The sequence below is a fragment of the Haliotis asinina genome, chromosome 4, assembly GCF_037392515.1.
Source record: "Haliotis asinina isolate JCU_RB_2024 chromosome 4, JCU_Hal_asi_v2, whole genome shotgun sequence".
NCBI classification, from domain to species: Eukaryota; Metazoa; Mollusca; class Gastropoda; order Lepetellida; family Haliotidae; genus Haliotis; species Haliotis asinina.
The window spans coordinates 45,946,867-45,974,199 of NC_090283.1; the positions used below are offsets into that span (position 1 = coordinate 45,946,867).

The 27,333-nt window shown below is 42.4% G+C and overlaps 1 protein-coding gene across 3 annotated transcripts; it reads right to left on the bottom strand.

Moving 5' to 3' along the window:
* Nucleotides 1–6,703: 6,703 nt before the first annotated feature.
* Nucleotides 6,704–25,012, bottom strand: LOC137282517 (monocarboxylate transporter 12-like). Of its 3 annotated transcripts, XM_067814275.1 has the most exons (7): nucleotides 24,731–24,981; nucleotides 14,545–14,753; nucleotides 13,988–14,131; nucleotides 12,522–13,307; nucleotides 11,367–11,417; nucleotides 8,179–8,264; nucleotides 6,704–6,787 (listed from the first exon to the last, which is right to left on the bottom strand). In XM_067814275.1, the coding sequence occupies exons 2-6, from the start codon at nucleotides 14,726–14,728 to the stop codon at nucleotides 8,242–8,244; spliced, it is 1,188 nt and encodes a 395-aa protein (XP_067670376.1). In that variant the 5' UTR covers nucleotides 14,729–14,753; nucleotides 24,731–24,981; the 3' UTR covers nucleotides 6,704–6,787; nucleotides 8,179–8,241. The 3 variants fall into 3 exon arrangements, with proteins under 3 accessions (XP_067670376.1, XP_067670374.1, XP_067670375.1); XM_067814273.1 differs by lacking the exons at nucleotides 6,704–6,787; nucleotides 8,179–8,264 and adding an exon at nucleotides 10,074–10,990 and having other exon boundaries at nucleotides 24,731–25,012; XM_067814274.1 differs by lacking the exons at nucleotides 6,704–6,787; nucleotides 8,179–8,264; nucleotides 24,731–24,981 and adding exons at nucleotides 10,074–10,990; nucleotides 22,226–22,425.
* Nucleotides 25,013–27,333: the final 2,321 nt, after the last annotated feature.

A 27,333-nucleotide genomic window follows, 5' to 3' on the forward strand; every position in this document is an offset into this window, starting at 1 on the left:
CGTATGTATTTCGCTGATTTACACTGCTAGTATATCCTTGTCAAGACAGCTTTACTGGAGCGTGGGAGGACGGGCCAGCACGCACCTCCTTGGAGTTTCGGCTTCCTTGTTACACAGGTCACTTCCGGGTTATATGTTAAAGAGCGAGTTTCGTCATAATCGGACAACGGACAGCTCTACCATTGAAAAAAACATTACAATTGAACTATCTGATGTACAATCACTTGTATGTGACACTTTTGGATCTATGTGGTCTGGCGATGGGGTAGCTTAAAGGTACAGCCTTCGCTCTGTACGGGTTCGATTCTCCACATGGGTGCAGTGTGTGAGGCGCATTTCTGATGTCTGCGTCCTGATAGTTCTGGAAGTTCTAGATCTGTATTGAACTGTATCGCTGTTGTACCTCGAGGGGTCCATATAATGTAGAAAGATAGTCCACAATAATTATTATTATTACTTTATCCGTTTAATCTCAACTGGGTGAGTGAGTGAGCTAAAATTTACAATCACGTCGGCAATATTTCAGCCATATCATGACTAAAATGAGTTAAAAACTTGTCGACGAAGGACAGTAAAGCGAACTAGACTCTCACAGTATTTGAGAAGTAAAACTATCATCTCTAAAATTGGATTCCAAATTCAGACAAGACTGTATGAAAATGGGCTATAGATTACCAACAACTGAAGGTAGATCACCATACTAGGGACCATGAGGACTTATGGTACTTTCGCTTCCTGCATGAGCTCTAGCTGGATTTACATCATCCTCCAGCTGCTAGCAATTTAGACATACCTTGCCATAAATATAAATACACATATTCTACGATAGAAAAGGTGGAAAGTCTAAACGAACTTAGAAATGTTTTGGGACTTGCATACCCTGTCAGGAGGACAATAATTCTACTGCACTTTAACCCCCTCGAGGATACAGCCACGAACAATCTTAATTACTAATTCGAGCTTCCAATCATACAATCATAGAATATGTTTATCTATTTACAATTCATTTAACAAATCTAATTCTTTTACAAATGCAATAATTAAAGTGTTATTGTTAAAACGATCCTTCGTATTTCGGGATTTAAAATAGTTATCCCTTGTAATGGTTGATCCCGACTGATTACCTCGACTGGCCGCGAGGTGAAGGAGTCTTGATTACAGACATCCTGTGGTTGGCGTCACCACTTCTACTTGGCGAAGGCAATGACTACTTCTGACTTCAAACAGGGATACAAGGACAGCGAACCATTTGGGCTTCACACGTAATCTCTATGTGGGGAGTCGAACCCGGGTCTTTGGCATGACGAGTGAACACTTTAACCACTAGGCCTGTAACCACTGGGATTTACAAAGATAAAAATTAACAATAAACACAGTTAGATTATAAGACAACACTCGAGGACGCTTGAAGTAAAAGTGATTTTTGGATGGCCCACGCTTGCGGTACAGAGATCACGTCAATTCCGCGCCTATATATTCGTCAGTACATGAGGGATCCATTCAAGGGAATGGCGAATCAACGACTGTTTGATCTCGTTTAGCGAAACTTGAGGTAATATGCATAAGACCTATGGTAAAGTAAGTATTTAAACATTTTAATAATTCTGTCAAACACAACAATATGTTCGAATTTTTATCAGTTACGCTCATAACTGTAATATTATTTCTTTCAGGACATCACGTATTTTGTCTTCGATGGATCCTCCCAGAATCAGTAGGGGACACTGATTCACTACATGTTTGATCCACAGAAAGAGATGGGATAAACATTTTTTATGATATTATGAGAAGTCATATTTTTAAACTTATCCTATCTCACGATTTGCACTTCTCTCTCTTGCTTCGACGAATTAGAACTTTCCTGTAGGCCTCTCTTGTCCATATGCCCGTGTTCCCTAGGCTGCTCTCCTTACAGGACGGGTCCCTTAGCCCATGCAGAGCATGCAGCATGCTCCCCTATCTACCCACGTGACTACCTCAGAGAGATCATTCTTCTTCTTGTCGCACGACAGAGTGGACGTATCTTAGTTCTTGTATAGAGTTTGAGTTGTGTTGCATTATGAGGAAAACAAATCCTCCGAACAAGAAGCGTAAGTTTTGCGCTCAGTGTAAAACTATTTTTTCGACTTTGGACCACACACATATCGTGTGTGGGTCAATGTTCTTGGGAGAAACGTTGTGAGAAGTGTGCAGGTTTATCAACTGAAGATTTCAAGGCTGATAAGCGGGTTTGTGCTTGTAGGATTGCAGATAGGAATGCATCTGCTGACCTAGGCCCCACTCCTACCAAGAAACCACGCCTGGATCGTCCTACCCTCACCCCTCGTCGTTTGAAATCCCCGCTCTCCGAGGCGGAGGATTTTTAGGGACGCTTCTTCAGATTCTTACCTTTCGGAAGATGTTCGGAAGCTTTTGGGGACGCATTCTTCACCTGGCTCAACGTCTCAGGCCGGCTCTAGGGTAGTTGTTATGGATAAACCTTTAGTATCTACTGTCTCCCCTGATCTGCGGTCTACTCTCTTGGTTTCTAGGGCCTCTGGTTCGTCTCAAAACGTGACAATAGTCGCTTCAGTTCACCGATCTGCATCACCTGCATTACCAAATAATTCTGTTTCTCCAAGTTATTCAAGGCGATCACGTTCGATTCATCGATCTGTTTCGTCGGAACGTTCAAGTTCTAGTAGGTCTAGATCGCCTGACAGGTTGTCTCGAATCCATCTCGTAGATCGACTGAGCAGTCATGTTCACCCCAGCAAAGTGGCGTTGGTCGTCAGTCTGTTTCTATTGATCATACTAAAACACGTATTGATTCAAATGGTGGTATCGGTACTTCCTCCCGTTTGGATTCACGTCGCCAAACTGATTCACCAGGCCGAATCAATTCACCACATCGAATCAGTTCACATGGTCGAATCAATTCACCAGATACAATCAATTCACATGGCCCTTTCAATTCACCATGTACAGGTTTGGGTGAACGGGTTGGTTCACCTTTCCGTGATGTTTCATATCGCCGAACCAGTTCAGTACACCGTTCGGCTTCACTTAATCATACTGAGGCAGTTTCTCGAACCACGGCTTCTAGACAAAGTGAGTCATGGAATCGAATTGATTCAAGTACACGAACTGGTTTGCCTCATCAATTTGATTCGTCAACTCATCCCGATTCACGCCACTTATGTGATTCGCATCAGCGTTCTGGGGTTGTTTCTCGGACTGGATCACTTCAGCGTTCAGGTTCACCTGCTCGCTCAAGATCATCTACTCGCTCTACTAATCGATCCAGATCGCCAGATCGAGTTAGGTCATCCCATTCTTCTGTCTCCCCGACTAGTCAACATGCTACGGTTCGTTTGACCAGTTCGCTCCCCATCCAGACGCCGGTATAGTTCCAGGGACCGTCTCTCTCCTTCACGGCAAACTGATTCGGATCATATGACGGGGGCGACAATTCTGCCTGAATCATGGAATCCTAATCAGGATTCCTCTCAAGGGCCAGATTTAAATACAATGCTTCGGGCTATTACAGTAGCTTGGAATCAATGTCAACCTTCGACTACGTCAAAGTTCAGTTCCAGTTGCATCAACTGGTAACCTGTCTTCCACTGGTGTATCTCATCAACCCTCATCCCGCTCTCCAAATAATTCGGATATTTCTACCCCAAAGGGTAGTTTTGATTTAGTAGAACCTTCGCATGTACTTGCCTGGATTGTTGAAAAGCTTCAGCTGTCGGTGAGCAGATCTCCGGATGACCTTAATGTATCTTATGCTCTGAAGAATAGAGACCTATCGACCATTACCTTGCCATCACGACCGTGCATTCTGCAAATGAAAAGTTCATTAGATGATGCGTTTAAGAAATTGAAACGCGTGAAGGATGGTTTGTCTTCACCCAAGTTTATGCAATCCATTGCTCACGGCCATGGGTTTTCTGTGTTGGCTTCGTCTCCATCAGTTGACGAGGATATTTCTACCCTATGTGGCAAACGCGCTGCTTCACATTTCTTTGTGGAAGATAGGGAATTGGCACATATGGATATGGCCATTCGTCGCACACTACCCTTTATCAATTGTGCTATTTCGGCAGTGGATGCTGTTGCTGTAGCTGTTGATCACGCATATACTGACCAAGATGCTTATATCAGGGGCTGCATGGCATTGGTCTTAGACCAGTTTCAGGTCATTCTAGACCAATTATCCCATTTTTTCGGGTACGTACTTGCAGTGCGCAGGAGAGCCCCCCTCAACATTTTATCTTGGGATGAACGCTTCAAGGCTGAATTGTTTAGACAGCCTTTTTCCTCAGATATGCTTTTTGGTGGTAACATTGGAGAAGTTTCAAACAAGGTGCATCAGGACACTCATTTTCAGGTCTCTGTTGAATTACTGAAAATGCAGAAATATCAGCTGCAAAGTTCATTGAAACAACGCAGAACGCCTCGTTTCTCTCCAACCAACCCAGATTTGAAAGACTGTTTTTGTGACAAACCCTTTATCCAAACACGGAACAGGAATCTGGCTTGCTGACCTCTACTCCTCGGAGCAATCACGTCAGTGTAGTGAGTCCTTCCCGATTTTCTTTACGGATTTCGTAGCGTTCATAGCTCCTAAGTTCCTTAGCACACCTTTGTGGTCTTACTGTGGTAAGTAGTGGAAGCCATGTGGTGTTGTTTTGGTACTGAACGTTAAACTTGTGAGCTTTCTGATTCAGTTTCCTTTTCCCCTTTTTGTGATGGGGTCTGGGGGGCTGTCTCGAAGCAGGTACGGGCCCGATTACTAGTCATAAGACTTTAATTACGGGGGTACTCTGATAAATCGCAACGAAGTGACATGACTCGCCTAGTTGCGTCTCCTTGCATTTGCGAGGGTTGCGGCCGAACACCACATTGCTCAGGAGTACCCACTCCTTGGGAGAGATGGCGTCTAGTAAGCCAAGGGGTTCAGGAGAACCCACCACTAGTATAGGTTCTATGCTAGTTGGATGCGACCTCTCTTGTTCATTGCTACCTACGATTGTCATTAGCCTACACAGTAATACTGTCAGTGCTTTGAGACATAGGGTAATCTGCTACCGTGGGACAAGTGCAAATCGTGAGATAGGATAAGTTTAAAAATTTAGAAATTTTAACTATAAATTGTATATTTATATACTTATCCTATCTCACGTGATGTATGCCCACCCAGCCTCCACACTACACAGATTTAGACGTGGGCTCCAAGAAAGAATGATCTCTCTGAGGTAGTCACGTGGGTAGAGAGGGGAGCATGCTGCATGCTCTGCATGGGTTAAGGGACCCGTCCTGTAAGGAGAGCAGCCTAGGGAACACGGGCATATGGACAAGAGAGGCCTACAGGAAAGTTCTATCTCGTTCCACTCAGCGTCGAAGCAAGAGAGAGAAGTATATAAATATACAATTTATAGTTAAAATTTCCAATTTTACTTCATTTTTCAAAGCACTGGCTTGAGTAGGTAAAATAAACAACTGAAAGAAATGGTAAGCTCGATTCCACTATCCAGTTCTTTTCATTGTCTTCTAAGATATTTAGAAGTTGGTGTGGTAATGTAAAACACGTCTTATGGATGACAACTTGACTGGCAGCAAAACAAGTCTCATGGATAACAACTTGACTGGCAGTCACAGCCCTTCGGTGTAGAAGAGACAGAAGGACACAGTCAAAACAGGATCTCGTGACTGTTAATCGGATGTTCGGGACCACGATTTCAACCCTACACCTGGCCGGGAGTTTCGATTCCAGTGTTCGTCAACAAGTCCTAGCAGATTGAAGTTTAAATTGGCATCTCTGCAGTGATCAAATAAAACACCTTGTGCCAACTACTCACCTGTGCACGTGGGCTTTTGTGTATTAATACATATATCTTCAGTTTAAAAGGAGACAACATACACACAGAGTTATATCGCATCACCTGTGATGTATGCACGTGGGCTTGTGTGTATTGATACATGTATCGTCTGTGTATATGTTATCTCCTTTTTAAACAGAGTTATATTGCTATTGTTTGTACATAATTTTTAGTATTCGTTCAAACGTATTACTGTATTTGGAGGTTACTGATTAGAATGTTAGTTAAGTTGAACTTTACGTCACATCGGCATATTTCAGTCATATAGTGATGAAGTATGTTAGGGGTCACCGCACTCATATATTACATTTGGCTGGACACTGGCTGGCTATGAAAGTCTGAAGTTAATGTCTTGTTAAGCAAAGTATTTACATAGCTGTACAATGTATACGTAGTATGATTATTTCAAAATGTGTAAGAGACATCTCACCGAAGAGTATAGCTTTAAGAGGTATTGTTTAAGAGAGGGCTTTCGTACATACGCTATGTTTCGTGCAAAGTGCATTGGCATAGTGTTTTATGTTTAAGCCCTGCAAATGGTTGGTTTATCTGAATATAATTTCGCTTGCTCATACCTACTGTGTTGGTAATTCTGCACTTCAGTGTGTGTATCTCCACTATTGTTTTGAAGAATCCATTGATATTGTGGTACCTATCGTACCCTTTACCTGCTCTGTGTTGTAAATGAATTAGCATATTTGACACAGAAATGGAGTGTATGAATATTATAAAAACCTGTCAACGAAGGACTGTTAAAGAATCAGATTATCACAGACAAATATTGAAAACTAGTAATTAAATCTAAAACAGGTAGAGTACGATAGTATCTGTTGAGGACGAGGTTGTGTAAAGCACAGACGCATATAGTTATCACTTTGATCGTCTCTGGGCGCCAATGAATCGAAGTAGAGAAACGTCTGAACCTGAAATCAGATTATGATTATGTAGTAAACATATGTTTACAGATGCAACATCTAGTTCGCTAGAGGGAATGCAAGTGCAACTGTAGCAATCCGGATATTTATGTTTATATATTCATAAATGTATAAATAATTACCTCGAGACACGATTGCAAATGCATTCTTCACCACACGACGAGCACGTGACAACCTACAGCTGTAGATAATTTTGGCCTACATGGACCATGAACCTAACGCTCTGGGAGCCCTTATGATTATGGCAGAATGCTCCAGCATTGGCAGGCTTCCCCATAGCAACATATTTGCCGTCCATACCCCCCAGACAGTTGTGCATCTGGATTTAAGACCTCCAGCAACCTCCTTCCACGGCTCTTCAGTGTTTGGGCACTTGAGTACATCGTCCTTGTAAACCTCAATGGTAGCTTTGCAAACCTTTAGTAAGAACTTGCGGACTGTGCAAGCTTCAACTGAAGCTGTACTTTAGACTTGCATAGGAATTGCCAGTGTCTAGGAAGCGAAGTGTCGTTGCCAGCTAGAGTCCCGCCTCAATCAGTTCTCTCATGAATATGGTCTTCTTCTAAACATAAGGGGTTAACTTCACCATGTCTTGGCACAAGTCGTTGAAATTTTGAGATAATTTCTGTAGCCTCTTGGATCTTCCTTGCGGAGGTTTTTTTCAATAAGTGATCATGAAGTCCGAGGTGATGTCATCTGGTCAACCATTCCCTACATGCCCACACTGTCCGTACGGTTATTTTTTCCTAGTTGGGGCTGGTCTGTTGTTGCTGTATTTGCTGGTCTTCAAGAAGTAATAGTGCTGCACCTGCGAGACATACACACCTTGTCTTTTCTGCAGTCTTGTTCTCTGGTGTTCAACATCTTGTAGGTGTACAGCAATAAATGAAGCTGGTGGCGGTGCCTACTGTTTATATAGCGTGGCGTGAAGTGGGACAAAGCGGGGCCAAATGATACCGCGACTGCTTCGTGCAAAGGTAGAGTGGCATTACCTAGCCGTGCTCGAACTATGCGTGTCGTGCATACTGTGCTGTACACTAGACGTAAACTATGGACCAACAATACTTGCATCTGTTGTTATGTCGTGCGTGACATTTAGCACCATTTTCAGTTACGCATTACGTGCCAAGTGTGTAACTTACGCGGAAGCAGGAAACGTACCGGAGCTAACTGGGCTTCACGCATTCAAGCGGGCCACCTAAATTACACGCATTGCCACGACGAGTTGCGCATCAGCGCCTTAGCAAAATTGATGAACGTGTCAGGGTGGCATTATAAGATGGTGGTGTGGCATAGCTTTGTTACCACACGCTATTGTAACGTGTGGAAGGAACAGTTGCTGATGTTTATGGCGGGGACGACTTTATATTTATGCTTACCTCTCTGCTAACGCTCACGTTTCAAGACTGACCACCTTGTCAAAATCGAACTTTCAACAGCTGTCATCGAGCTCCAACCAGCATATCTACAAGGATCAAGACTTTGGTGACAAATTGTGTTAATATGTTAGAATAGCGACCTAATTGTATCACATCGGAGCTTAGTGCGGTAAAATGAGATAATGCTGATTGTTATCGAAGTCCTTAAATTGAGGAAATAAACTCAAATTTACTTTTAAACATGGGCTGGCTACCCCGCGTCGCCAGATGTAGAACGCAGCGTCACAGAAGAACCGTGATGTGATGACATTGCTCATAGCGTCACGTTACCATGACAAAGTGATATTTTACCCTAAGGCGCCGTATGAAAAATATGATCCCCGATATATTCGCCCTCTTAGGTAATACTGGTAATAGTAGGTACGATCAGTCATTTAATCTTGTTTTTGTCTTTATCCAATATAGAAGCAAATATTCTAGACTCCTTTGTGTGATATTTGGCTGGTTTACAGAGGACTCACGGGCTTTTATTCACAGTCATTTCTCATCCGTAACATGGTATTATGATACTACGTCCCTTTCAAAAGCACCTCAACCTTGACCACACCATTGTTTTTTGTTGTTTAACACAGACTCGTTATTTGTTCAGTTGTAAGTAGTCTATCCTGGATAAGTCAGCTCAGTGATTGACATGCAAAGCATCGATCTGCACAGTTGGACACGGCATTCATTAACCTAGGTAAAGCAAGCTTGACTACCTGATCCCGTTTGTCGCCTCATACACGGAGCGTGGGCTATGACCCGAATCTTCTTCAGGGCGTTAGATCATATTTGTCATACAAAATTCATTGGAATCCTAAACGACTGGAACATCCACGGACTGCCGGGCGACAGACAATAAGTCGAAGTTTCATAACTGTCTCCATAACTTCCAAATGATGCTTCCACCCTGACTAAAGCCTCTCAATATTAGTCTTTCCACAGTTATTTTTCTGCTTGCTTCCAATCCTCATCTCCCTCATGTAGGTGGTAATAACGTCATCCCATCCCTTGAGCTTCCCGGGGCGGTAGGGTAGTCTAGTGGTTAAAGCGTTCGCTTATATATATATATATATATATATATATATATATATATATATATATATATATATATATATATATATATATATATATATATATATATATATATATATATACACACACACATACACACATATATATATACGGAACCGCAAAAGAAACCAAGACACGCCACCCTAAACAATATTTTGCCAGATATGTTTCATCCTAATTTTAATTAATTCTTCACTCTTAATATGCTAGCTAGGTATGGTTCGTAGCCAAAGTTCAAGTAACTATTGTCTCAGGTTCTGTATTTGATACTAAGTACATGTCGTCAAAACGAAGCTGCTAAATCATGATAGGACGAGGTTTTCGTGCGTTTTATAAAATAATTATGCACTTGCATTCCGACGTGTCATCCCTAGAAAGAAAGCATGCACCGAGTCATTCACTGTTCGACAGTTGCGGCATGCCATGATTATCAAGGGAACAGTGGTACGAAGCTAATACAGAATGCTGTCCAGACGATGGCTGTCCTGATTTAGACGCTATAACACTATGTTGAGTTGCATGGTCAAAGATACAAACCCGCGCTGTCATTATCAGTTTAGGGAGCTATGAACAGGGACCTGTATATAGTTTCAGTGACAATTAGTTAATATATAGAGTTGCATAGTAAAAGTGCCAGTCTTTGCTGACAAAGGGTCGTGAAAATGGAACTGGGATTATGTCACTTCCCATGAGCATAAGCAATAACGTAGTACTACTATTTTTTCCCGCTTCCGTATACCCGTTGTCATGAGACAACAATATAATCAACAACAATATAATCAAAATAATACATTTTATTCTCAGTGACTTAATTATGTTGCACGGACCATCGTCACACTGAACAACACCACCAAACGGTGAGTGTAGTTATGCGCCGCATTCAGTAATATTCCAGCTATATGGCGGCGGTCTGTAATTAATCCAATCTGGACCAGACAATACACTGATCAACAGTATGAGGATCGATCTACGCCACTGAGATACCATGTGTCTACAAAATCACCGAGTCTGACCAGCCAATCCCGTTACGTGCCTCTTACGGCAGGAATGACTTGATGAAGATACTGAGGACCTGTTCTGATCCGGATCCAGGTACCAGTTCTGATCCGGGTCTTTACTGACCATCAGAACCATCATGTTCGTCGTGCGACATACACATATTACCCACTTCAGTAAATGGTCATGGGTTCACATATACATGATCAAAATAACATACTGTCTTCTCAACGAAACACGCCTGTTACCCGTTTCAGTGTACCGGTCTTCAGGATTCTGCATATAAGCTTGATCAAATAGTATACACTGATATCTGTGACATACTTCTGTAACCGGCTACAGTGTCCTCACAAGACAGCCTTCACTTGTGTTTTGTTTCAGTAGTTTGTATCGGTTACTTTGTTATCCCCTTCACCATAATCATCCCTACAATTTTCTATTGATGCAATTGCTGGCATCAGTGCATCAATTACTGCTGCCGTAGATTTGTCATCATCACAATGCTCGCTGGATGTTTGTTTTGTTTCAGTCACAGGTTGTGATGCTTGTATTAGTGCTACTTCAGGTTTTGATGTTTGTATTGGCGATACTTCAGTATCTTCGTTCAGAGGTACTGTCAGCTGGGAGTCTTTTGTGCTTGCTTGTGTCCTCTTGCTGAGAGATGACAGGAATTCAAAGACCGCGGCCGAGAAAAACATGGCACCTACAAAAAGTTCGTACGTCTTTGAAAATTAACTAGAACTAGGAGTTTGACGTACGTTTTGTTGAAAAGCGAATTTACCATCAAGCAAGGATATAGCTGTATGTGGTTGAAGAACAACCGAACATCCTATGGCACTGAAACGCATGTAATGTACAGTATATTCAATCTGGATACTCACCTGATGATGACAGAGTTTATGTACGTACTTTTCTGCTGGCTCTCATACGTATAAGAGCACATCGTTTTTGAAACTCTAACATAGAAGCCCACGCTTTTCCGTTCTCAGTAATTCAATCCAAAGCAATGAACATTTAACTGATCATGCACTGAGCCAAAATAAATTACTTATCAACTAGGAATAGTTCCCCTGACATACCAGAAAGGAGGAAGGCGCTGTAGTATGACCCGCTTGATTCTACTATGGCACCTGAAATGTAAACAGAGATAATGTTACTGAGACAATGTTGCAAAAAATGATATCCTAGTACTCAACTACCAAACTTTCTTGTGTTTTTGTTCCATTCGTCTTAAAGCTAAATAGTCCCTAGTGTGGTGATCTACCTCCAGTTGTTGGCGGTCTATAGCCTGTTTTATATTGTATTGTTCATATGGTGATATCAGTTTCAACTTTCCATGCTAGTCTTAATGCTATTTGTGATATTCTGGTTGTTTTACTGTCCTTCGTTGACAGGTTTTATAATGTAGATATAGTCCTTTTCATTGTTAAATGTTCTCGTCACGATATGGCTGAAATATTGCCGATGTGACGTTAAATATAAACTCACTCACTCACTAAAGCTAAATATTCCAACGTAGTATGTCGACGACAGAGTCATGAGCAACAAGAGGTACATCTTACTCTTACTTCAGGACATTTATTATGCAGCGAGGCGTTGTCTATCGTGCAAGAAGTGACCCGTGAAGGTCCCGGGGTAGAACAGGCCTTCAGCAACCCATGCTTTCCATAAAAGGCGAGTATGCTTGTCGTAAGAGGCGACTAACGGGATCGGGTGGTCAGGCTCGCTGACTTGGTTGACACGTCATTGGTTCCCAATTGCGCAAATCGATGCTCATGTTGTTGGATTGTCTGGTCCAGACTGCCGCCATATAGCTGGAATATTTCTGAGTGCGGCGTAAAACTAAACTCATTCACTCACTCGTGCAAGAAGTTGCAAGAATACAGCATAAGTTTCGAAGGTCTTGTCATCACACGTGACTAACACTGAGGAAACCCCTTTAACATACTCCTTTCCCAAAATCAGTAATTGCAACTCGACTTCACATTAATGAAGAGTATTTCTGTCTTGTTGTCGGAAGATGTTGACGTGTCCACAACGAAGATTATTCCTAGGTTGTACAGTATTATATTTCACTTAAGATTCTCCTCCTGTTTGGTCATTCAGAAATATACATCCAAACATAAATAATATCCCTTTGTGTCTTGACACCTTTCAGAAATATTGAACATTGTCGTATAATTGTGTTACGTGACAATGAATTGTAAGCCTCTCACTCGTGTATGTGTACGTACCTGCAATAGGAGGACCAGTAAGATAGCCAACTCCACAGGAAAATAAAGCTGCACCGACACCTGTGGCGAAGTCTTGAATTCCAAGAATTTCAAGTGTCAGAGTATTGAGGAGAACCCATGTCCCTCCAGTATACAATCCAAGAATAAAGCCATAAAGTATTCTCAGAAATGAAGATGTGCTGAACAGTGGCAGCATGAACGTAAAAATTGCCATCAAACCATTAAGAGAGGCATATATTGTGGCACCTGGAATCCTCTCGTCACTCAGTGAAAATCCAGTTAGAATCCGAGAGACAATACTTCCCAGGCCTGAGGTTGATATAACAAAGGCACCCTCTTGGAATGTTGATCCTTGTTTTAAGAAGAAATCCGGAAGAAAGAGATATGCTGTTGCTAGAGCAATTGAAAAGCACAAGAGACTGCATAGAAAGAATATAAAAGATACATTACTTAAAACACGGTAGACACTCGTTACATCCCGACATATTGATGCTATATTTCTCCTAGCGGGTAGTTCATTTCCAACCCGTTGCTTTCTCTTGCGCTCTATGTTGGATGGACGCATGAGCATTCCCGCAATGCATACATGAAGTGTTATTCCACCAGTGATAAGGAAGGCGCCGTGGACTCCATATGTTTCAGTCAGATACTGCAAGAGTGGGGGGTGTATGAAAATGCCAAATCCAATTCCTGAGACAGATATTCCTGTGACCAGACCTGTTTTTACAGGGAAGTAATAGCCAATGATGACGAAACTTCCTGTTTGTGCCAAACCTGTGCCAAGACCTGAAATATGAACGACAGCACATCAAAGTCGTTCTCATGCCATTATTGTACGTATTTTTTCAAGTACAGAATGCATGGAAAATTAAAGGGTGACCCAACCTTTACCGGCATGTTACTAGCGAGTCTCTCTTTGTCATTGTCACTTTTTTCAAGTAAATACTCCCAAGCAGACGTTCCATGGGCTCTCCTAAAGCAGACATCTTCTACTGTCACGCGTCACACTGAAAGGTGTTTGTGTGCGCCTTCTGGAAATGCACGTCTCCCAAAAGAATATATTCAACAATTCTCAAACTCAGAGAATGTCATTTCTCTGCCCATTGATTAATATTTAGCAGGATTGATTATTCATACAATAAACAATGTTCCGAAGTGTTTCAAAATAGACTCTCTATTTTACTGCCTTTCAGTTTTCTTGAACTTAATTTGACATTGGAGTTGTCGTTATTACTAGCTGTTAGTTACCTCACCATCAAACTAAAATATAAGATTTTGTCCATGAAGGGATATATCAAAGGTGTCCACAATACAGATTTTGATAATGTTTTCATTATGTATCACTCGTTTAACGTAAACAAGAAAACGATCAAATTTACATTGGCCGGACACCTGTGGTACAGGATTGAGAATGAGCGACATTGGAGTGTCCCAGTCAGAACCCAGGACTCACGTACTTCACATACCTGCAATTAAGGCATAGGTTACAAACAATGTCCTTATTTCAGTCACAAAACAGCTGGCTGAGAACCCAACCATCATCAAGACTCCTGATATCACGACACACGTTCTGCAGTCAAACTTGTTGATGACCATGCTGGCAACTGGTCCTGGAATAGTAAGGAAATATGTACAAATACCATCACAGCAACCCATCAGCATTGGTCAATGAAACTGACATGCAAGATATCATGCAAGTATTTGTCATTGAAACTGCCTTTAATACTTTCAGCAACTTCCCTTCTCATTTCAGGTTTCGCCAGTTCTTTCCGAACATAGAGACATTGGGAAGTGGTACTGAAAGACATATTTTTAGATACTCGAACTCTTTATTTAGGTTCCGTCAGTTCCTTACCTGTGAGCGCAAACAGTGCTGAATGAAACCGACATAAGTACTTTTAGCAACTTCCCTTCTTATTTCAAGATCTGATATTTCCTTGTAAACATGCAAACATGCAAACACTGGTAACTGACACTGACAGCAGTACTTTCAGATATTCGCCCTCGTTATTCATTTCTTTACCTGTGAGAGCAAACATGCAGGAAAATAGAGATCCAACCCATGCTGTCATGGCCACATCCTCCTGGAATCCTTCGAGCAACGCTACATGGATTACTCCGCTTGCATACACGATGCTTGGTCCAAAGAGCATTGTTGCAAAGGACGCGAACAGGACAACTGCTGAGTAAATACTCCGCTTCCCCATATCGATGTCAAAAAGGGTTTCAGTTCTGAAAATATTGACGACTTAAAGCATGATATGTACAACGTTCAGTCGACATCTGCTTATACTTCCGAGTATTCTAGTACACCGTTTAATATCTATCTCAGAAAGTCGTTTTCAAATAATACACAACTAACGGACACACATCACACGGAACTGCAGTTTCAGTCGGCATATCATGAGATACTTGCACTGCCATTAAGAACTGACTTCAGTCCGTTTAGGGCGTTGGCTTTTTTTATTATACGATGTGACGCTGATCGAGGGAAACAAATACCAGCGCCTTGAGCAAGCAATGGTCGCATAGATATGTGCGCCATATAAATATCCTATAATACAAATAATAATGGCTCGCTGCTTTTACTATCGTCCCCGCCATGCCTGTGGCTATGACAGCCTGAGACGAATTCCAGCTAACAAACCTGATCTTGTTCTTTTTGATAAAGCCAATGAAATTATTTATATCATTGAATTTTCTGTCCCTTTTGACAGCAATGTGATTGGCAAGATTCAGGAAAAGCGTGATAAACATGCAGACCTCGCCTTTCAAATGTTTCGTTTGCATCTCCAGTACACTGTCGTCAGGCTCCCCATTGTTGTCGGTGCCCTAGGTTTGGTACATCCAGATCTCTTGGCGCAGATCAGGAGAGTGCCTGGGTTCTCCACCGGGAGCACAGCCCTTCTGACAATCTGGGTAATGCAGAAAGCTGCAGTGTTGGGGAGCCTTCATATTCTCCGGAAAGTTCTTTTGGGTTCGACTAGGCAGTGTTTCCTGGGAGAAGTCCCATTCGCTGCCTGGGCGAGGGCCTTGAGCTGATGATGAGCTTTACCAGCCTGAATGTGCCAGGATCACCCGAACCCTCTCTGCTGCATATCTATCTTAATCTGTAAAAATGAAATAAAATGACGATGCAGATATTTTTTTAGGCAACGCGAAGTTCACCAGAGGTGATAAACCAAATGCCCCAAACCGGTTAATAACGGTAACATATGCTATATTTGGGGTTACACTTTCTTAGTAAGGTACAAATTCTAGTATTTTTTTAGGTGAATGTCATCCGTGATTCAAACCCACATCCTCAGAGCTAGGCACCAAATCACCAGCACACAAGGTCAGCCGCCTAACTCTGAGGGTGTGGGTTCGAATCCCTGATTGGACTCAACTCAGTTGGAACCTTTGTGATCTAAGGATACCTAGTGGTCAATGTGCAACAAGCTAAGGTGGACAATAGTTATCCTAATACCTGAAATACACGGAGAAATCTACATTCCTGTTTTTGCCGCTCTTTTAATATCCCCTACGTTTAGTGAGCGCATAACTGGTTACGGAAAATGAGAGAATGAGTGAATTTAGTTTTACACTGCACTCAGCAATATTCCAGCTATATGGTAGCGGGCTGTAAATAATTGAGTCTGGACTAGACAATCCAGTGCCCCACAGCATGAGCATCGACCTGCGCAATTGGGAACCGATGATATGTGTCAGCCAAGTCAGCTAGATTGACCACCCGATCCAGTTAGTCGCCTCTTACGAGAAGCATACTAGCCTTTCATGGCAAGCGTGGGTTACTGTAGGCCTATGTTACCCCGGGATCTTCACGGATAGTTCTTCACTGAAAAGAAAAAGGCAATAACAAAGACAGAATGCAGTAGGCCTAAACGACAAGGTGGCCGTTACATTTACAGCATTTTATCCCTGCGAATAAATAATGACAACAGGTGTTCGTGAAATCGGTTAGCAGTCTTTACCACTGTATGGGTTTCGTGGGATTGTGTCCGACTTGTAGTAAAAGAGCCATTGTAGTTACAGCGTTGTGGCTGAATAACAACACTCAGGGACAAGTCCCAATTGCCCGGCCAGTAGTAACCTTGCTAACACCAAGCTGACACTGATCATTCAACATGGTCAAGTTGTTTCTACGCTCACATAAGGACCATGTTTGCTGGTAACGTATACTGCCAGTTGGCATGGACAAGAAAACAGTTCGTTTACAGAAAATATTTCCACAGTTGCTTATGCTCAGAAGGGTTGTAAGGATCGGAGTCATGCTGGTTGTTAAACTTCTGTCATATGCTCGAGGGTCGGAATCGCCTATTAGACTGCTGACCTGGTTGACATGTTATCGTATCCTACCTGCGTAGAGGGATGCGAAGGCTGTTGATCACTGGATCATCTGGTCCAGACTGGATTACATTATTTCTCCACATAAATGGAATATTGGTGTGTGCGGAGTTAAGCAATAATAGCATGTCTTGCATTTTCGCTTTTGCCTTTTAAGAAATAGCAAAACTTTTTACGTCACAATATGGCTGAAATATTACCGGTGTGACGATAATTTCTCTCTCTCACGCATTGCCTATATTTCAGCAATGTATATGTAGATTCTTTCAAAACTTTTTACAACAGGAAATGATCCCGTGAGACTCTGACCGAGTACATTTTGGTTCACTGACGTGTGAACCAAAAAGGCATTCCACACACATTTGCATGAACCCGCTTTTCGGAATGAACCGCTTATGTATTTCGGTTGATATTTTGACCAATGATTGAAAACCTACCACTTATTCATTACATATAACTAACCATTTTGTTACATGCCTCTTGTGGGTGTCATTATAACGTCACGTTCTGCTAATGTTAAAAAATGCAAATGTAACAGCTTGAACTGTTTCCATATTAATGCTGAAACATGACACACTATTGACAGAACAAAAAAGGAAATATAGTCCATACGATGGCATATTACTGAATACATATTGCATAATTGCTATTCAAGAGGCTTTCCATATATACCACATCACTGTTATATTATTTCAGGTGGGTGCAAGCGAGATATTTCAAAGGCATGGCTCACATATTTCTGATGCCTGTCCGTAATCGATAGCTCAGGAAATGGATGACCCTGTTATATTACAACATTATAAAAGATTCATTTTCCGTGACGCCAATTTTCCATTACGCCGGGTTTTGTTTTGCAATATTCCAGCAATATCACGACGCGTGACACCAGAAATGGGCTTCGCACATTGCAACCATGAGGGAAATCAAACCGGTATCTTGACGAGGGAACGCTTTAACCAGTAGCCTACTCCACCGCAACTAAGGATTCGAACATGCTCAACCTCTAAAACAAATCAGCATAAATGCATGCTTGCCATAAATGGCGACTGTGCGTGTCGTAAGAGGCGACTAACGGGATCGGGTGGTCAGGCTCGGTGACTTGGTTGACACATGTCATCGGTTCCCACTTGCGCAGATCGATGCTGTTGCCTCACTGGACTGTTTGGTCCAGGCTCGATTATTTCCAGACCGTCGCCATATAGCTAGAATGATGCTGAGTGTAAAACGAAACTCACTCACTGACTCAGCATGCATGGCAGAGTCTATATTTCAGTCTCCTTTAAGAATAACAGTTTGGCGACAGCGAGTGGAAAGTTGCCTCTTATGACAAGCATCGGTTATTGCAGCTTATTTCTAACCTTGATCTTCGGGGGTCATAAGGCCAGAGTACGCACACTAGAGATGCGTATTGTACCGAACGCCACCACAGCGCTGTCCATTGCAATATGGCAGCGAGTCCTAGTAACAGAACAACCACAACCGTGTAGTAATCCACAAACCTAATAATGCCAGTTTAGTAGCACAATTTCAACACATTTCTTACGTTACCTGCGAAACGAACAGCTGAAGAAGTTATCCACAGCACGCAGAACTACAGGTCAATACCAATACCATGGAATCGACGCCTTGCGAGGTGGGATGACTGAACACGACGCCACTGCTATTAATTTAAATATCACGTGACAAGACCCCGTTTCCGGTTTGCAAGCAAACCTGCTCACTATACCACAAGGCTAGAATGGCTCAGATCACGTTTTTTTTCAGAGCGTCAAACTTAATGCTTTTTCGTTATTATCCTGGTATCTTACCACAACAGAAGTCAGCTGCATAACACCATACCGTTATCGACCGAATGAAACTGGCCACAGAAGGCTGTCAGGTTAGACTTGCACAGGTCTCAAAGGTAATAATCAGTTTTTTGAATGATAGTTCTGTCACAAAAATATAGACAACAGACTGGGGCCCTTAGATGAACCCATTATTTAGACGAGCCTCTTTAAAGGAAACAATTATAACTCAGACTGACTTTACTAGCTTAGCACTCGGCAAGGTTTGGCCGGGTTCTGCAGTGGTTCGTCTGAGAATTTGTAGTTGGGAATGCGGGGAGCAGTTATCTGCATGTCCTGTACATAATTTAGGAAGCAGAAAAATGTCCACAGTAAAGCATCGCAGTCAAGTGACCTATATACATTGAAACATACATTATAATTGACGAAGTAAATCTATTTTCGCGACGACAGCAATGAATTTCTCCCCCTCGTATTGACAGAACTTCCCCCTCCGTTATCAGGGGGGCAGCTGTTTGCGACGCTATATTCTCTGGACATTACTATATTCGAGTTAGAAATGGGTTTCAGCTAGCCATGCTTATCGTAGTAGACGACTAACTGGATCGGCTGACTTGGGTGATGCATGCAAACATGCGTAGATCGTTAACTCTATCTCTGTTCATGGATTGTCTGATGCAAAGTCAATTATGTACAGACACCCAAGAAAGATATGTAAATGCGTCATTACACGTGAGTGAAAGTTAGGAGGCAGGATCAACTGTGCAAAAGGATGCGACACTGCAAAAGGATGCGACACTGCAAAAGGATGCGACACTGCAAAAGGATGCGACAATGCAAAAGGATGCGACAATGCAAAAGGGAGATTATGAAGATAAACTGGGAACTTCAGAAATGTTGGGAGAGACATTACAAGACAAACAAGCAACGGTCAATGTGACTGGAATCTCCTCATTAACCCCACACTCCAGATGACGTGTGAGAACGCAGTCTACGAATGTGGTGTTGTTTCCGTACCTGTTCCCAAAAGAGTTTATAAGATATACAGTTCACACATAATTGAACCCGTGAAGGTCCCGAGGTAGAATAGGCCTTCAGCAACCCATGCTTGCCATAAAAGGCGACTAACGGAATCGGGTGGTTAGGCTCGCTGACTTGGTTGACACATGTCATCGGTTCCCAAATGCGCAGATCGATGCTCATGTTGTTGAATTGTCTGGTCCAAACTCGATTATTTCCAGACCGTCGCCATATAGCTGGAATAGTGCTGAGTGCGGCGTAAAACTAAACTCACTCACTCACACACAATTCTTTTAATTGGTGGGGAATGTTGAGGGGGGGTGTGGGGGGGGTGTGGGGTCCTCCAGTCACCCTAATACATAACTGATCCCAGAGGGTAATCTCTCGCTTTGAAGGGTCATGTGGGTACTCCCATCTGGATTGGTAGCAATGTTCATGACATTACACCATATTCCACTCGGTGAGCAATTTGCATCTAAATAAGTATACACGCCACAGGCGTTAGTCTCATCTGAGTCAAAGTCGATTACTTGCATCGGAATATATCTTATCCATCCTTTCAACACTTCGCCTAACATTACCTGCATGTCCAAGTCAGTAATGATGTCAGGTTGCACAAAACATTGAAATGATTAATTTGTGAAGCCGTTTGCATTTAAAGTGTAACAATGAAAATAGTACTGCAATTGGTGCACATGTTGTCAATCACTAAATTGCCTGGTCCAGACAAACTCATATGAATGAGACATTTCATTATTATCTTGAGTCTCTTGAAACCTGCTAGAATTCTTTCTTGGTGCAGATAAAACTGCTACTGCTGAGTGATAAGGTTGCATCAGTGAAGGAACTAAAACCAAGAGTATTCGTTCTTTCTACTTTCGCTGTACTGGTCGTCACATCATCAGGTATGGAAAGTATGCATTTTGCATAATGAAAAGTTGATATGGATCTCAAAAAGCTGTGTACAATTATATGACGTTCCGTCGATCATTTGCCTGATTTCAATTCAGATTGTCTTTTCTCCAGTTCTGCAACATAACATGCTCGAGATGTCGGCGAGCCTGTAGCTGAACTGAGTGTTACAACTATGTCATTTGTGGTAAGGGTTTCTGTTCATACAATACCCTAAAGAGCATCCATGCAATCTACCCAGCTCTAACTCCTTCTCTCATTGTGCCGTCGACCAGGAGGGTCTCGATTTGCGAAGCTCTCTTAGCGCTAAGATCGTCGTAAGTTGATGTTAATGTATGGCATACGACTATCTTAGTGCTAAGAGAGCTTCCAAAATCTAGGCCCTGATCTTTTACTCGCTTCGACCTGGCTTTGACTGTCGATTTGGACAGTGTGAGCGTTACATTCATGACCTCTTGTGCTCTACTTCTCGCAGAATGGGTTGCCAGGGTAACGAAACTAGCACTACGCACATCTTTGAGAACTGACTGGTGTGGGAAGGATATTGATGTGATGATATTGACATTTCGTGCAAATGGTGTCAGAATGGAAACAACTGGGAACATCAAATGTAGTTTTTGTTGATATCAGTAGTATGTTTTTTTCATTTGCTGCTTACAATTAACGGCACAATGAACAAATAAATCTTTTTGGTTTGGAATTATATTTGAGGGCAGGGGAGTGAGTATGTAAGTGAGTGTGAGTGAGTTAGCATGGAAAACTAAAACATTTTAATTAAAGCCGACAGTACACTATAAAACAGGGGCTATAGATTGCCAACAACTGAAGGTAGGTCTACACACCTGGGACAATGGGGACTTGCAGCTGTTACAGTACATTTGCTTCCTGCATGGACCCTGGGTAGAGAGAGAGAGAGAGAGAGAGAGAGAGAGAGAGAGAGAGAGAGAGAGAGAGGAGAGAGAGAGAGAGAGAGAGAGAGAGAGAGAGAGAGAGAGAGAGAGAGAGAGAGAGAGAGAGAGAGAGAGAGAGAGAGAGAGAGAGAGAGAGAGAGAGAGGATATAAGTATAATTATTATAAATAGGTCATTTCTGAATACTCTCCACATTCCTCCGATAAGCATTACACTTGATTTCATTGGCCCATTTATATTAGCTACGAACACGATCTTACTTCCAGCCGGAATTTGAATGTCATTCCCCAATTGAATCTAGGATTGGGAACATCAACTACATGACGACAGTCCCGTTCATTATGATCGATTTTTGCGTGGAATTCAATAACGGAAAACTGACTGGAGAAAACCCTTGTAAACCCTTATGCTATGCCAACAGATGCCAGCATGACTCAGCTCCAGTATATCCCAGGGAACTCATCCAAGATCACAATTAAGGCCTCTATAAACTAACATCGTTCTCGCTATACTCTATATGTATACACTGTAAATATATATATTAATGGAGATTTACCGAAATGCGCATCCAGGCCATACTCGTAAAGCGAATGGGATATAGCAATGTTTTTTCCACTATTTCACCCTCTTTCGCGTATTTCGTTTGGTAAATGATGTAAACTAAACCCACCCATCAACTAAAATGAAATTATGTTTAACAGTCTCTAAATGCACATTGTGTTATTTACCTTGCCAAGCGTTGGAGAAAATAGACTAGGAGTGCCAGTGAAGGATGGCAGTTGAATCGCCACGGTCCGATAGATTCTGTACATGTGTGAGAAAAACACGCACAAGGCTTAAACCGAGCCCTGAAACTGTAGTTTTCTCGACAGGCGGTTTTAACCCTTCTTTCTCATTGAAGGAGACACCATCTTGGTTTCTCGAAAACTTGGAGCCTGCACACTGAATTGAGAGTTGTTATTTATTTTAAGAAATTACTGGGATTAAGACGTAAGACGCTGTTTGTATGCAGACCATGCCATTTTTCCTCTTTACAAAAAGGCTCAATAGGTTTGAGGAATATATATCATATTCTGCTTTCGTTGAACTGATGATAATAATTAGTCCATACTTTGTGAAAAATATTTTCTAAGGGGCACAGAGCGATTGTGCCCCTTAGCTGTGAAGCGATTACATTGCTTTACCACGATGTAGTGTCCATAGCGTCTTATTGAAGCTGTAATGTGCAGGTGGGTTTGTATGGTAGTTATCTCCCTTGAACAGATAGCTCAACTGCGTGTGGCCTGGGCAGTGTACTGTGCACTAGGCAAGCCGAGCACTCAGGGAAGAATTCAGGTCAAGACTCTAGGGCGCATTCTTTCTCCCTGTTTGAACAGCTACTGACACAGGTTGTTCTAACGCTACGTCTCACATGGCTTCTACCAGGAGTAGCTTTACTGGCTTTGTAATGCACGCTCTGTGTGAACAGTTTCATTTTGAATTTTCACAGCTGGCGGTAGGGGGTGGGGGGATTTGTTCCTCGGCATTAATGTGTAGTGTTTCACGTAAATCCGACCGTTAGGCAATAAAGCAAGGCAGTTTATGTCGCCACGTTACTAAGATCTTTACTCATCAGTAAGAGGTGGTGAATAGTGCAGTTTATAGATTATACCCTTTCTCTCTATGGCATGAAGAGTAAAATGTTCAATTTATAAATGAGGTACACGTAGGCACATCCAAGCTGAAAAGGCGCCCGAGTGAACTCGAATATTGAGACTGTTTAGCATTATGTAGGGTTTTTCCATTAGTGTGAGTGAGTTTAGTTTTACGCCACACTTAGCAATATTCCAGCTATATGGCGACCTTCTGCAAATGATCGAGACTGGACCAGACAATCAAGTGATCAACAGCATGAGCATCGATCTGCGCAAATGGGAACTGATGACGTGCCATTCAAGTCAGCGAGCCTGACCACCCGATCCTGTTAGTCGCCTCTTTCGACAAGCAGAGTGGCCTCATTGGTATGAGGATTTGTAAAGGTAGAAAATGAAAAAGTTATAAGGGAGAGTGGGGCAGATAAACGACATTCATATGACGTTTGGTATAATTTTACTTGCAATACAAATCGCGCCCTCTACGGTGGCAAGGCAGCACTATAAGAGGCAAACAAAACAACTTTTCGTCGACACACGCATCCGCGGTTTTAGGGACGTATAGTAGTTGAAGCGTTCGCTCACCTGTGTGAAGCCCAGTGCTTGCATCCCACTCCATGATGTTGCTATAATTAAGCAATGACGCGACATAAAACCATACATACTGACTCACACGCTCATACGCCCACCCGACAATTAAGGTGGATTGGGCTGAACCTGCTGAACAGTATTACTGAACAGCAGCTGTGACCAGGTGAACAGCATTCCTGATCGACTGAACCACTGAGAACCGACGGGTGAAGACAACGGGTAGTTCACGACATCAAGCAGACAAAACAAGCGATGTATGACTTTACACTGACAACGCGGGCACTATGTGAATTAACACAGGCGATGTGTGAGATTACACTTGCAAAACAGGCAGAATAATATGACATTACACTGAAAACACAAAAACATGGACGGTTTATGACATTCCACTGACAAATCGGGCAGGACAGGACATTAGACTGACAGCACAGGCAGTATATGACATTCCACTGACAACATGGGCAGTATATGACATGACAATGACAACACGGGCAGTATATGGCATAACACTGACAACAAGGGCAGTATATGATATTACACTGACAACACGGGAAGTGTATACAATTACACTGACAGCAGATTCAGTGTTTGATATTACACTCACAACGCGAGCAGCATTTTACAATCTCCAGACAACAGTATACGGAATTTCACTGACATTACACTAACATTACACTGACAATATAAGATTCCCAAGACAACACGTGTGTCGATAACCCGTTATGAATTTGGTGTTGTTTAACGCCATATATTCTAGACATATGCCTCGAATATTTGCGTATATATGTCTTATACCAGAGATGGACAGAACAAACATGCATCTTCCATTACAAGAATTATTCTCTGAAATTCTGAAGGGTCGCAAACAACCATTGAACAACTTGCAAATCTTGGGTAATTTGGGTAATTTGTGAACATATTATGAATTAAAATGAATCCTCATTGGAATTCCATCCGGGATATAAAGTTCAGCATTCGGAAGCTAACTGAAATCACTAGCTACCTACTTACCACACGAACAACGTTCTCAAGGTGACCTTTCAAATGCAAATTTCGTCCATCTTGCCGCCATCCGTATGGGATGGTAGACTCGCAGACGTGGTTGAAGCACTCAGTCGCTTCCCTTCCTCAACGTTTGGGCTGAGGGACACTTATATACAAGCACCTGCATCTTTTGGCCAAGACCGTGTCAGTTGTACACCTGTTTCCTACGTCAGGTTCACGGGCACTAAGCCAGAGTCTGCTCAAACCGGTATTACTGAGACAACATTTCACTATGGTGAAAGATACGATCCAGGTCATTCGCAGTAGCCACTGAAGCGCGAGCGTTTGTTCAAATGCTATAGTCCGTATCTAGTATGAAACAAGCTATTCAATGTATGAAAGTGCATGTGTGCTTGTAATATAAACAAAAGACACAACAATTCATATCAGGTAATATCTATTAATATGTTTATTAGTATGCTCAAAGTTTTCTTAATGCAATACATCTTGTGCATCAAGAATGTATTTATTTGCATTTTGCACAATTCAGTTTATGTAACCTTGAGTCAACTTATTTACAATGCAATCAAAGATGGAGTCTCGTCTTCAACATCGTGGTACTTACTTCTTCTTCCCGTATCTAAGCCTCTCTTCGATGACCGGAGCTGAACGATCTTCCTCTCAGTCCTAGCCACCAGCCTCTGCGGTGTTAATAACTGCTGGCACATAATGGGATCTGGTGTTCTCATCATGCCCTCCAGCTTGTGGTGACATCTTCCAACGTTGTTTCGTGACCCACGAAGGTCCTGGGTAGAATAGGCCTGCAGCAACCCATGCTTGCCATAAACGGTGACTCTGCTTCTCTTGGCTGGCACGTCATCTGTACCCAATTGCGCAGAACGATGGTCATGCTGTTGATCACTGGATTGTCTGGACCAGACTCGATTGTTCACAGACCGCCGCCACATAGCTGGAATATTGCTTAGTGCGGCGTAAACCTAAACTCACTTACTCGCTCAACGTGGTTTCGTAGTCCTAGGCCCGCACTTCTGTCTCAAAGTGGTTCCAGTCTGCCTGATTGTCTGGTTTGTGACATAATCTAAGAACCTGTCAACACCTAGTACCCTTGGCTGTCCATCATCACGTGCGAAGAACCAAGAGTCTTCCACTCTTTGAAGGCTCTATAGGGCAGGACTGCTCCACGTCTAACAACAGAATGAACAGCAGTGTTGTCCTTGTAGAGTGTGTCTCTAGTGTGAGACTCCTTACACGCCCTTTACTTCAGATGTCGGAAACACAGAAGTCACTGCAATCCACGCTGATCCGTCGAAGTCCACGAACACAGTTTTGTCGGCGACGTAGGAACATGGGAACGGGAACTGCGTGCTGAGAACAGATGTTCATATGTTCTGTGCTTCTTGCCAACTAGAGACCCGGGGAGGTACGGGTTAGAATATTGATCTTCAGTATTCAATGCTTGTCGTAAGAGGCGACTAACGGGATCGGGTGTCATCGGTTCCCAGTTGCGCTATTCGTGGCTCATACTGTTGATCACTGGATTGTATGGATTATTTACAGACCACAGCCATATAGCTGGGATATTGCTGAATACGGCGTAAAACTAAACGCACTCATTCTTGTCGGGTAGAGGTGCGTATACTGGAGGAAATTTCAACGGACTTGCACGTGTATTGTGTAGGTCTGCTTGAAGACACTGATTACAGAACAGTTTCCTGTTTACTGGGTTCCGTCCTGTTGCGCAACTTAGTGCGATAATCATTCCAGAAGTTTTAGACTTATCATTTAATTGGATTCCTACATATTAATCAGCATGATTTGAAACGTCTAAACCTTTGTATAATGCAACACTACACTCCATATAATCCTCGCAAACACGTCGTACAGCGTTCTCTGTCGTACAGCGAGCTCAGTAACCTAGAAATCTTAAAAAGACGTTCTGCCGCTAGAAAACTTTGGAAGCCTGGTACGGAACTGATATGGTATCAGTCACATTGTGCGTTACAGAACAACACTGCAAAAGCGCAAAATAACACATAACAAGTGTACCCAGTGAGCTAGATGCACTGGGAATCATTTTAGGACCCCGTCAATTTTGGGCAGTGTGTGAAGTCTTAGTTAAGGTATAATGCCTAAACCTTGACATAGAATTTATTATTGCGGTCTCACTAAGGTTTAAAATTAAGAATAATTTATAGATACCATTTTATCATGAAACAAGGAACTGGAATTCAGCGTAACCCGAGTTGTTGTTTTTTTCTGCTTTTTATTTTCACGTTCATACGAGAAAAGTTGCATCGACTGAAGCAAAGTAGGTAATTGTCGGGTTAATGAGACTCATGTTTCGGTATGTTGGATTAGGAATTGAACGTTCCATCGCAAGACCATGTACCAACTTTGCTTCGATGTCATTTGTTGTCATCTGTGCAAAACAGGAGCATGTGGTCCTTGCTGATGAGGAAATTATCCCGGTCGTCGTCTCTCTCCGTGGAACTTTTCGGTTAGGTTCCTTCAAAGCACTCATATGCACTTCGATCGTTGTCGGTACATACCGGCAACGCAAGGGTCGTGGTGTGCTGTAGTCTGGTCAGTCTTCTATTGTATAAACTCAA